Here is a 10,885-nt window from a genome sequence, read left to right as displayed (position 1 = left end):
AAAAAAAAAAAAAAAAATTAGCTGGGCGCAGTGGCCCCACGCCTGTAGTCCCAGCTACTTAGGAGGCTAAGGTGGAAGGGTCGCTTGAGCCCGGGAGGTCAAGGCTGCAGTGAGCTGTGATTGCACCACTGCACTCCAGCCTGGGTGACAGAGCAGGACCCTGTCTCAAAAAAAAAAGGAGCTGTCATTCCCATTCTACAGATGAAAAAATCAAGACTGGGAGAGGACCGAGAACAGCTGACACCTGCTCACAGCTAAGAGGCAGCAGACAGTTTGGGGCATCCATAACTCAGCCCCTTCTTTCTTCAAACCTGTTCCTTACCTGCAAATGGGGGGTCACGTCTACCCTTCCCTGACAGTACCCAAGAGGTTCGGGGGGACAGCTCCTCCCAGCCCCACAGATGGAGCTCCCAAGCCTGAATGGCTATGGAGCAAAGCTCAGCAGGGGACAGACAGCACCCAGGTGTTGCTGGGGGTGGTTCTCTAGCAGGGCAGGAAGAACACAACAACGGGACTCTCGGAGGGGCCACGAAGCCAGGAACTGGGGCCCTGCCTCATAGAGGACAAAGAACACAGTCTCCCAGAGGACAGATGAGGGCAGAGGTTACATAACCAGGGGTGTACCCACAACATGGATACCCCAGGGTAGATGAGGGCCAAAAACAAGGGTGCAGGGCCGGGTGCAGTGGCTCACGCCTATAACCCCAACACTTTAGAGGGCCGAGATGGGAGGAGTGCTTGAGCCCAGGAGTTCAAGACCAGCCTGGGCAATATAGTGAGACCTCTGTCTGCACAAAAAAAAATTCAAAACTTACCCAGGCATGGTAGTGCACGCCTGTAGTCCCAGCTCTTCGGGAGGCCGAGGCGGGAGGATTGCTTGCGGCCCAGAGGTCAAGGCTGCAGTGAGCTGTGATACACCCCAGCCAGGGCAACAGAGCGAGATCCTGTCTCTAATGATAGATTGTCTGGGTGTGGTGGCTCATGCCTGTAATCTCAGCACTTTGGAGGCTAAGGCGGGTGTATCACCTGAGGTCAGGAGTTCAAGAACAGCCTGGTAGACATGGTGAAACCCTGTCTCTACTAACAGTACAAAAATCAGCCAGGCGTGGTGGGGGGCCGCCTGTAATCCCAGCTATTCGGGAGGCTGAGGCAGGAGAATTGCTTGAACTGGGGAGGCGGAGGTTACAGTGAGCCAAGATGATACTACTGCACTCCAGCCTGAGTGACAGCAAGATCCCTCTCAAATAAATAAAAACAATAATGAATAACAAAGGTGCAGCAGAAGAGGGGGTAATGTCTAAGGACGTGTGTGTGTGTGTGTGTGTGTGTGTGTGTGTGTGTGCGCGCGCACTGGAACTGCCACATCCTCTTAAGACAGTCGGATCTTTGTGATAGTTTTTGTAGTACTTTTCTGTAGTACTCAAGCATTTTTTTTTCCCATGTGTATTTACTACATGCCTCTAAACGTCAACAGGCATCTAAGCAGTGCAACGATGGGCCATTTGTCCCTTCATTTTTAGGCTTTTCTGTATGAAAATTCATCTTCTAAATAAAACCTCCCCCCACCCCCTGCCCAGTGTGGGCTGGACTGAGGGACTCGCTGCCGCAGAACAGGGCAGGGACAGATGATGGCGATGGGCCCCGGGAGATCCAGGGACCCCACCTGCACCAGGGGGCCGAGGTCAGCATCATGGGTGAAGTCGTGGGGGTCTCGGCCACCCATGCTAGGATGTGAGGAGAAAGGGGCTGCCAGTGGGGTGTCCTGCCCCAAACCCTGTCACCTCAGTGTGACCTCAGGAAGACAGGCAAACCCAGATTAGGGGACCTTTTTTGATTTTTTTTTTCTTTTTTTTTTTTTGAAACAGTCTCACTGTCGCCCAGGCTGGAGTGCAGTGACGTGATCTCGGCTCACTGCAGCCTCTGCCTCCCAGGTTTCAGTGATTCTCCTGCCTCAGCCTCCTGAGTAGCTGGGATTACAGGCGCCTGCCACCACGTCGGGCTTTTTTTTTTTTTTTTTTTTTTTTTGAGGTAGAGTTTCGCTCTTGTTGTCCAGGCTGGAGTGCAATGGCACAATCTCGGCTCACTGCAACCTCTCCCTCCTGGGTTCAAGCAATTTTCCAGCCTCGGCTTCTCGAGTAGCTGCGATTACAGGTGTATACCACCATGCCCAGCTAATTTTTGTATTTTTACTAGAGACGGGGTTTCATCATGTTGACCAGGCTGGTCTTGAACCCCTTACCTCAGGTGATCCACCCACCTTGGCCTCCCAAAGCGCTGGGATTACAGGTGTGAGCCACCACGCCCGGCCAATTAGGGAACGTTTTACAGAACACCTGAGTAGGCTTCCTCAAGACCCTCAGAGTCATTAAAGACAAGGAAAGCCTGAAGAACCATGATAGACATTTAAGAGACTCAAGAGACATAAGGATGAAATGCCATGTGGGACCCTGGATGGGGGCCAGGCCAGGAAAGCAAAAGACTTTGGGGGAAAACAGGAAGCTGGAACAGAGAGCCCGGGGTTTCACTGTCAGAGCTGTACCCATGTTAGTTTCCTGGCTTTGGCCAGGCGCGATGACTCACACCCGTAATCCCAGCACTTTGAGAGGCTGAGACAGGTGGATCACTTGAGGTCAGGAGTTCGAAACCAGCCTTGCCAACATGGTGAAACCCCATCTCTACTAAAAATACAAAAAAAATTAGCCAGGTGTGGTGGTGGGCGCCTGTAATCCCAGCTACTCAGGAGGCTGAGGCAGGAAAATCACTTGATCCCTGGAGGTGGAGGTTGCAGTGAGCCGAGATCACACCACTGCACTCCAGCCTGTGTGAAAGAGTGAAACTCCAGCTGAATAAAAAAAGAAAACGTTCTGGCTTTGATGGGGTGTTACCACAAGGGAAGCCAGTGAAGGGTTGATGGGATTCTCTGCACCACCCGTGCAGCTCTTCTGTAGACCTCAAACTATTCCAAAATAAAAAATGTTTTATTATTGTCTTTAAGATGAGATTTCACTGTTGCCCAGCCTGGAGTGCAGTGGAGCAATCATAGCTCACTGTAGCCTCTACCTCCTGGGCTCAAGTGATCCTGACACCTCAGCTTCCCAAGTAACTGGGACCACAGGTGCATACTGCCATGCCCGGCTAACTTTTTAAAATTTTATTTTCTAGAGATAGGGTTTTACTTTTGCTGCCCAGGCTGGTCTCCAACTTCTGGGCTCAAACAATCCTCCTGCTTTGGCCTCCTAAAGTGCTAGGACTACAGGCATGAGCCACCACACCAAGCCCAAGATAAAAACTTACTTTTTTTTTTTGAGACGGGAGTCTCCCTCTGTCGCCAGGCTGGAGTGCAGTGGCGCAACCTCGGCTCACTGCAGCCTCTGACTCTCTGGTTCAAGTGATTCTCCTGCCTCAGCCTCCTGAGTAGCTGGGATTACAGGTACGTGCCACCAGACCTGGCTAATTTTGTATTTTTAGTAGAGACGGGGTTTCTCCATGTTAGCCAGGCTGATCTCAAACTGCTGACCTCATGATCTGCCCACCTCGGCCTCCCAAAGTGCTGGGATTACAGGCGTGAGCCACCACACCCGGCCGAAACTTACTTTTTAAACAAATATGAAAAGTGGGCCGGGCGTGGTGGCTCACGCTTGTAATCCCAGCACTTTGGGAGGCCGAGGCGGGCGGATCACGAGGTCAGGAGACCGAGACCACGGTGAAACCCCGTCTCTACTAAAAATACAAAAAAATTAGCCGGGCGTGGTGGCGGGCGCCTGTAGTCCCAGCTACTCGGAGAGGCTGAGGCAGGAGAATGGCGTGAACCTGGGAGGCGGAGCTTGCAGTGAGCCGAGATCGCGCCACTGCACTCCAGCCTGTGCGACAGAGCGAGACTCCGTCTCAAAAAAAAAAATAAAAAAAAAGAAAAGCGGATGTGGGGGTGACTGGACTGAATAACAACAATGACAGTGGCAGCGCGGCAGCAGCTCACATTTGCAGCACTGCTTGGAGTCCACTCCTAGAAAAGCACCCAAGAAATACTCCTAAGGACCAGGGACAGTGGCTCATGACTGTAACCCCAGCACTTTGGAAGGCCAAGGCGGGAGAATCGCTTAAGGCCAGGAGTTTGGGACCAGCCTGGGCAACAAAGCAAGACTGCATTTCTACACAAAATACAATTAGCCAAGTGTGGTAACCTGTGTCTGTGTCTGTGGTCCCAGGTAATTGGGAGGCTGAGGTGGGAGGATCACTCGAGCCTGGGAGGTTGGGGCTGCAGGGAGCCATGATCACACCACTACACTCTAGCCCGGGTAACAGGGTGACGGTCTGACTCAAAAGAAAGAAAAAAAGAAAGATTCCTGATTCCTGGCCTGGCACGGTGGCTCACGCCTGTAATCCCATCACTTTGGGAGGCAGAGGCGGGCAGGTCACCTGAGGTCAGGAGTTTCAGACCAGCTTTGCCAACATGGTGAAACCCCGTCTCTACTAAAAATACAAAAATTAACCAGGCGTTGGCCGGGCGCGGTGGCTCACGCTTGTAATCCCAGCACTTTGGGAGGCCGAGGTGGGCGGATCACGAGGTCAGGAGATCGAGACCACAGTGAAACCCCGTCTCTACTAAAAATACAAAAAATTAGCCGGGCGCGGTGGCGGGCGCCTGTAGTCCCAGCTACTCGGAGAGGCTGAGGTAGGAGAATGGCGTGAACCCGGGAGGCGGAGCTTGCAGTGAGCCGAGACTGCGCCACTGCACTCCAGCCTGGGCGACAGAGCAAAACTCCGTCTCAAAAAAAAAAAAAAAAATTAACCAGGCGTGGTGGCGCGCGCCTGTAATCCCAGCTACTCGGGAGGCTGAGGCAGGAGAATCACTTGAACCCAGGAGGAGGAGATTGCGGTGAGCCGAGATTGCACCACTGCACTCCAGCCTGGGCCACAGAGTGAGACTCTGTCTCAAAAAAAAGAAAAAAGAAAGATCCGTAAGGAAAAGTGCATAGGGCTGTGCACTGTACTGCTGGTAACAGAAAAAACAGAGAACGGGCCCCAGTGGCAGTGGCGGGGTCGCAGAGACCCTGTGGCTGCTGGAGAATCAGGCAGAACCGTCAGTCCTGCCGCGGAGCCTCACGGATGGGTTGGGAAAAGCAAGCTTCACGGTAAAGCCTGTGCCCCAGATATGGCCTTAATTCTCCGGGTGTTGTCACCTGTACCCACAGGCTGTTTATTCACGGCTGACTTTTGCCAACCTATGGAAGCCACCTCCGGGCAGGCCTGCAGGGACCCGGGGCCGTAGCAGGAGGGAGCGGACGGGTTGCGGAGGTGGCCATGAGGCCTGCAGACGCACTCAGCGGTCTCTGCCACCCATTTGAGTATCTGACAGTGTGACCCTGACCTCTCCCAATGATCCTGATTGTCAACAAAATCCTGAAGTCCCCACCCCCCAGGGACTGGCGTTCCTGCAGGACACTGTGGTCTGGTGATAAAGCCTTTATTTACATTACTGCACGTGTTGCATTATGTGACCAAAACACCGACCCCCAAAGCCACTCAGGGTGTATTTCTGTGTGACAGCGTTAAATCACTTCCCATGGTCCAGTCCAGGGGGGCCACCACGCACGGTGGGGGTGGGGGGGCAGCTGCAAGCTTCTGGGGGACACAGGACAAGGTTCTACCAGCCAGGTGGGAAGGTGGGGCAGCGGCTGCCACCCTCCAACCAGAGGACACAGCGAGGTCACCCTGCTGGCCGACTGCAAGGAAGCCCCTGCGTGGGGTCCTGCAGGGAGCATCTCTGGGGTCCACGGCCTCCATGCTAGGAGCTGCTGCAGGGACACCAAGGCCTCCTCCATCCTGCACAGGGTGGGCAGCAGGGGCAGGATCCGGCTGGCATTTCCTTTCCTGTGTGAATCCCCGGCCCCCTGCACCCCCAGCCCCTCCTCAGCAGGACTGCAGGGCCAGGGCCAGGGATTTTATCTGCACGGAGCCGGGAGTGGACCCCCAGGCCCCCCGCTTCCTTGGCCTCCCAAAGATGATGAAAAGCTTCCGTAAGAGCTTTCCTCCTTGAACAGGGTTGGACAGGTGGTGGTGTTTTTTTGTTTTGTTTTGTTTTAAGATGGAGTCTCACTCTCTTGCCCAGGCTGGAGTGCAATGGCATGATCTCGGCTCACTGCAACCTCCACCCCCTGGGTTCAAGCGATTCTCCTACCTCAGCCTCCCAAGTAGCTGGGATTACAGGCACATGCCACCATGCCGTCTAATTTTTGTACCTTTTTAGTAGAGACAGGGTTTCACCATGTTGGTCAGGCTGGTCTCGACCTCCTGACCTCAGGTCACCCACGGCCTCGGTCTCCCAAAGTGCTGGGATTACAGGCCTGGGCCACCACACCCGGCCTAGTGGTGGGGTTTCAGGGCACTCTGCTAACAGCCACAGGCTTCACATAAAGCACCCCGCCTGGGCCCGATCCCTCTGTGAGGCTGTGGGGGGAAGGGCCGCTCCCAGAGGTGCACTCTCATCCCCCACGGACACACACGGTACTTGTTCTGAGCTCTGCTTCCGGCTGGGTGCAGGGGGAGGACAGGCCCTGGTCTGGAGGGAGAGCTCGCTATCTGGCCGGGCAGATCTGTGTCCCGGGACCTTATTTCTGAGCCACCTGTGCTGTCGTGGCTGGGAGACGCCGAGTGCCGAGGGAGCACAGGCCTGGCCGGGGTCTCGGCTACTTCTCTCAGTGGGGAAGCAGAGACAGTGACCCCAGCGGCCCAGAGTCGATGTGAAGATCGACCAGGGGCTCCTGCAAGCCGGCCCTGCACTCCCACCTTGATCCTGACACCCGGACTCAGAAGTGGACAGGCAGGTACCTGCCATACGGGAGGAAAGAGGAGGCGCCTGCTCCCAGAGGCCCCACCTCAGGTCACGGCCACCACAGGCCAAGAGGACAGAATCACAGCCAAGCAGGGATGGTCTCCATCCTCTTCCAGAACCCCAGTGGGCCCTCAGGTCATGCAGAACAGAGCCAGCGGGGTGGGTCCCACCAGCTTGGCATTAATGGGACGACAGATGAACGCAGCCACAGCATTGTAAGAGCTTAGTCAGCCGCCCACACACACATACTGGGACCCCATGAATCCCAGTCGGGGCTGACAAGCCACTGGACCCCTGGGGAGCAGCTTGAGGGTGCACAGCCCTGGGCACCACCCCAGACCTGACCCACTGGAAGGGCCTAGCCCACATCTCAGGCAAGCCTCTGCCACACCCACAGCCATGCTCCAGCCGCTGGCCCTGAGCAGGGTCTGCCCTCCCCCCCGGGCTCCAGGTACCAGAGTGGGCCTAGGCCACAGGGTCACCTGGCTGGTGTCTGTCCCGTCACCCAGGGCCTCGTGCTGGGGTGTACCAGGGGCAGGTGACACAGGGTAGACCAGAGACTCAGCCCCCAGGCACCCTACCCAGGAGAATGCTGCTGCAGGGCTCGAACAAGTGTGTACTGGAAAATCCACAAAATGGAGAATGGGAAGTTGGCCCTACTCCCAGGTGGCCTGGCCCCAGGCCATACCAAGTGGGAGGTGGGGAGAGCGTGCGTCCTGGAATACAGTGCTGGCCTCCCCTGTCACCACCCCGGCGGGGTCCTCGCGGGTCCCAAGAGCAGGGGGTGGTGGGGAGAGGCTGAGAGTGGAAGTTGGCCTGAGGGCCTGCAGCCGGAAGGCCTGGACTCAGTTTACCCCATGTGAGAGGGACAGGCAGAGGGAACACAGACTGGAGGGAAAGCTGTATAAGCAGACGTATACGCTGAGGGCGTCTGGGAGCCCTACCGAAGCCTCCGCGCCGAGTTCACAGCAACTTGAGAATGGGGCTGCCTGAAATCAAGGCCAGCATCGCGCACAGTGAATATCCACAGCCCGCAGGGAGGGAGGGGCGGCCCCAAATACTTAGATTTCCAAAATCCTCTTCACCACAGTGTCTTGTGGAACTAGTACCACATGGATCAGTTGAAGTCGTCAACTATTTTAAGATGAGAATTTTATCTCAGTTTGATCTATAAACCTAAGAATCTAAGCAATCTCAATGTTTTCAAAGAAGATCACGGTGGGAGAACCAGATGAACTTGCCTGCTGTTCAGGAGAAAAAAGAAACCTGCAAAATAATGCAAGGAAGCGGGGCCTCCGGACATTAGGTCATGAAGACAATGGGGTTCTGGAAAACTGGGATAAGAGTCTAGGAACAGACGCAAATCTACTTGCCATAAAGACAGCACTGCAGGCCGGGCGCGGTGGCTCACGCTTGTAATCCCAGCACTTTGGCAGGCCGAGGCGGGCGGATCACGAGGCCAGGAGATCGAGACCACGGTGATACCCCATCTCTACTAAAAAAAAAAAAAAAAAATGCAAAAAAAGCCTGGCGTGGTAGTGGGCGCCTGTAGTCCCAGCTACTCGGAGAGGCTGAGGCAGGAGAATGGTGTGAACCCGGGAGGCGGAGCTTGCAGTGAGCCGAGATTGCGCCACTGCACTCCAGCCTGGGCGACAGAGCGAGACTCCGTCTCAAAAAAAAAAAAAAAAAAAAGACAGCACTTCAGTGGGGAAAAGAATGCTTTTTTGGGAAGTAAAGTTGGGACAATTTGTGGAAAAAAAGTTTTGCTTCCTACCTTACTCCTTACCAGGAGTACTTTCTAAAATTAGACATAAACATTTAAATATATGGCAAAAAAAAAAACCCACTACATTTCTAGAAGAAAATCTCAAATATTTTATAATCTTACAGTGGAGAAGATATTCCTGAGATGATACAAAAATGCAGGAGCCGTAAAGAGAAAATAAATGACCAATAACAATTTTAGATGCCTGGCTTAAAGAAAAAAATACACACAAAGTCAAAGACTAATGACAGATAAAAGAGAGAAACACTTCTACTAGACAGAAAGCGAATTTCCTTAATCTGTAAAATGCACCCAGAAACCACCACCATCCACCCAACAGAAAAATGAGCCAAGAAGATAAAATACAAATGGCTTTTAAATAGTCAAACGTTTATAATAAACATATTGTCCAATCTCGAAATGATCATCAGTGGTAACAATGATCAACGTAAAACAGATGTGACAGGAGCATCAAGATGTTCGATTATACTTACAGGAAACGCAAAGCTACAGTGAAATACTATCTCACGCCTACCAGGTCTGCAAAATCCAGCTTGGGCAAGGGTGTCACCGGCCCCCTCTTATGCTGGTGGGGCAGGGCAATTTGGTACCACTCCTTTAGGGGCCTAAATACAGCCCTCGCACTTCTGCACCAAGGAATTTAACCTAAGAAAATAGTCCGACTTGGGCAAAAAAGGGTTTGTACAAGAATAGTCAAGCTAGCATTGTTCGTTATAAAAGACAGCAAAACCCTAAATTTCCACAGGAAAGGGGATAAATTCTGGTGCTATAAAACTCCGTTTCCGCGCGATGGCTCACGCTTGTAATCCCAGCACTTTGGGAGGCCGAGGCGGGCGGATCACCAGGTCAGGAGATCAAGACCACGGTGAAACCCCGTCTCTACTAAAAATACAAAAAAAAAAAAAAAATTAGCCGGGCGTGGTGGCGGGCGCCTGTAGTCCCAGCTACTCGGAGAGGCTGAGGCAAGAGAATGGCGTGAACCCGGGAGGCGGAGCTTGCAGTGAGCCGAGATCGCGCCACTGCACTCCAGCTGGGTGACAGAGCGAGACTCCGTCTCAAAAAACAAAAAACAAACAAACAAACAAAAAAAACTCCGTTTCCGGATGAATCCCACCTGTATCTGAATGCATGGGGCGCTCTCCAAGCTACGTTAAGTATAAGGGCCCCAAGTAAAGTAACTGACCTTTTGCAGAAACGCACGTAGATGTTCCTGCATAGACTTTCTTTGTAGACATGTAAGAAACGGGTTTCTCTCTGCCCCAGGGGAGGAGAACTGGGCCTTGGAGGTTAGGACTGGGAAAAACAAATCAAGTCTTCACCAAATACCCTTTCAGGCTCCTTGAATTTTCTACTCTGTGCACCTGAACACACTTTTGTCCTCTTGCAAGCAGGTGCTTTGCACTAGAGGCAATGAGGACACGGCGGAGTCCCAGCTCGCAGGGAGCTCAGGTTCTGACGGCGTCACAGGACAACACGCTCTGGACGAGCGCAGCGCCCAGGGGTCAGCGGCAGCAGCGAGCAGCGGGCACGGGATGCGGGGAGGTTCTTCGGCCGGCATGAAAGTCAGACGTGTTCCGAAACGTGAGCCGCGCTGGGGGGGCACGGCGCACGACCGGGGACAGGAGGAGGACACTGCGGTCGCAAAGCCCAGGCCGTGCAAAGGCCCAGTGGTCAGCCAGGAGCCCAGGCGTCCCCTACTCTAGCGAGGTTTCCTTCCGAACGTCCTGTAGCACCGCTTACCATGGAACGGCGGACGGTGCCTCGCAGCCCCGCCCCCGCGGCGGCTCCCACGCGCCCACGAGAAACTCGAGGCCGAGGGAAGGCGTGAGAGCGGCCGGAAAGGGGCAGGGCCGAGCCGGACGGGTACCTGGCTGAGTCCCAGCGGCCGCCACTTACCACCGAGGCCGCCTCTTCGTCCACAGCCCTGACGCCAACCACCGCTGCCACCGTCTCCACTTCCGCACGCACGCCGCCACTTCCGCTTCCGTCCGTGCTGCGGCCCCGCACGTGACGCGGCGCCATTCTCGCACCCGGACTGAAGCACCGCCCCCTCTTAAAGGGGCCGCGGACTAGAGCTAGCTAGAGGCAGCTTGGAGTCCCGGCCTCGCCACCGCCTGGTCGCGCGACAGGGGCTGAACCCTGCCCAACCCTAAGGTGGACAACAGGCCACCGGTTCCCGAGTCCTCCCGGTCCTGAGGCTTCTGCCCTAGAAATCGTAGGAACTCTTCTCGTGATCCCAGCTCCAGGGTCGGCTCCCTCTTCCAGGG

At 54.5% G+C, this 10,885-nt stretch overlaps 2 protein-coding genes across 2 annotated transcripts in view; one reads left to right on the top strand and one right to left on the bottom strand.

Moving 5' to 3' along the window:
• The window catches only part of KLF16 (KLF transcription factor 16), a 25,989-nt gene extending 15,433 nt beyond the window's left edge, over positions 1–10,556 (bottom strand). The window contains exon 1 of the mRNA XM_032176776.2: positions 9,802–10,556. Within this exon, the coding sequence (XP_032032667.1) occupies positions 9,802–9,853 (52 nt within the window). The 5' untranslated portion in view covers positions 9,854–10,556. The remainder of the gene's footprint in view (positions 1–9,801) is intronic.
• The window catches only part of ADAT3 (adenosine deaminase tRNA specific 3), a 147,278-nt gene that overhangs the window by 97,818 nt on the left and 38,575 nt on the right, over positions 1–10,885 (top strand). The gene's annotated exons all lie outside the window — the stretch shown is intronic.

Source organism: Hylobates moloch, unplaced genomic scaffold (assembly GCF_009828535.3).
Source record: "Hylobates moloch isolate HMO894 unplaced genomic scaffold, HMol_V3 SCAFFOLD_15, whole genome shotgun sequence".
NCBI lineage: Eukaryota > Metazoa > Chordata > Mammalia > Primates > Hylobatidae > Hylobates > Hylobates moloch.
This window is presented reverse-complemented; position numbering and strand designations above follow the sequence as displayed.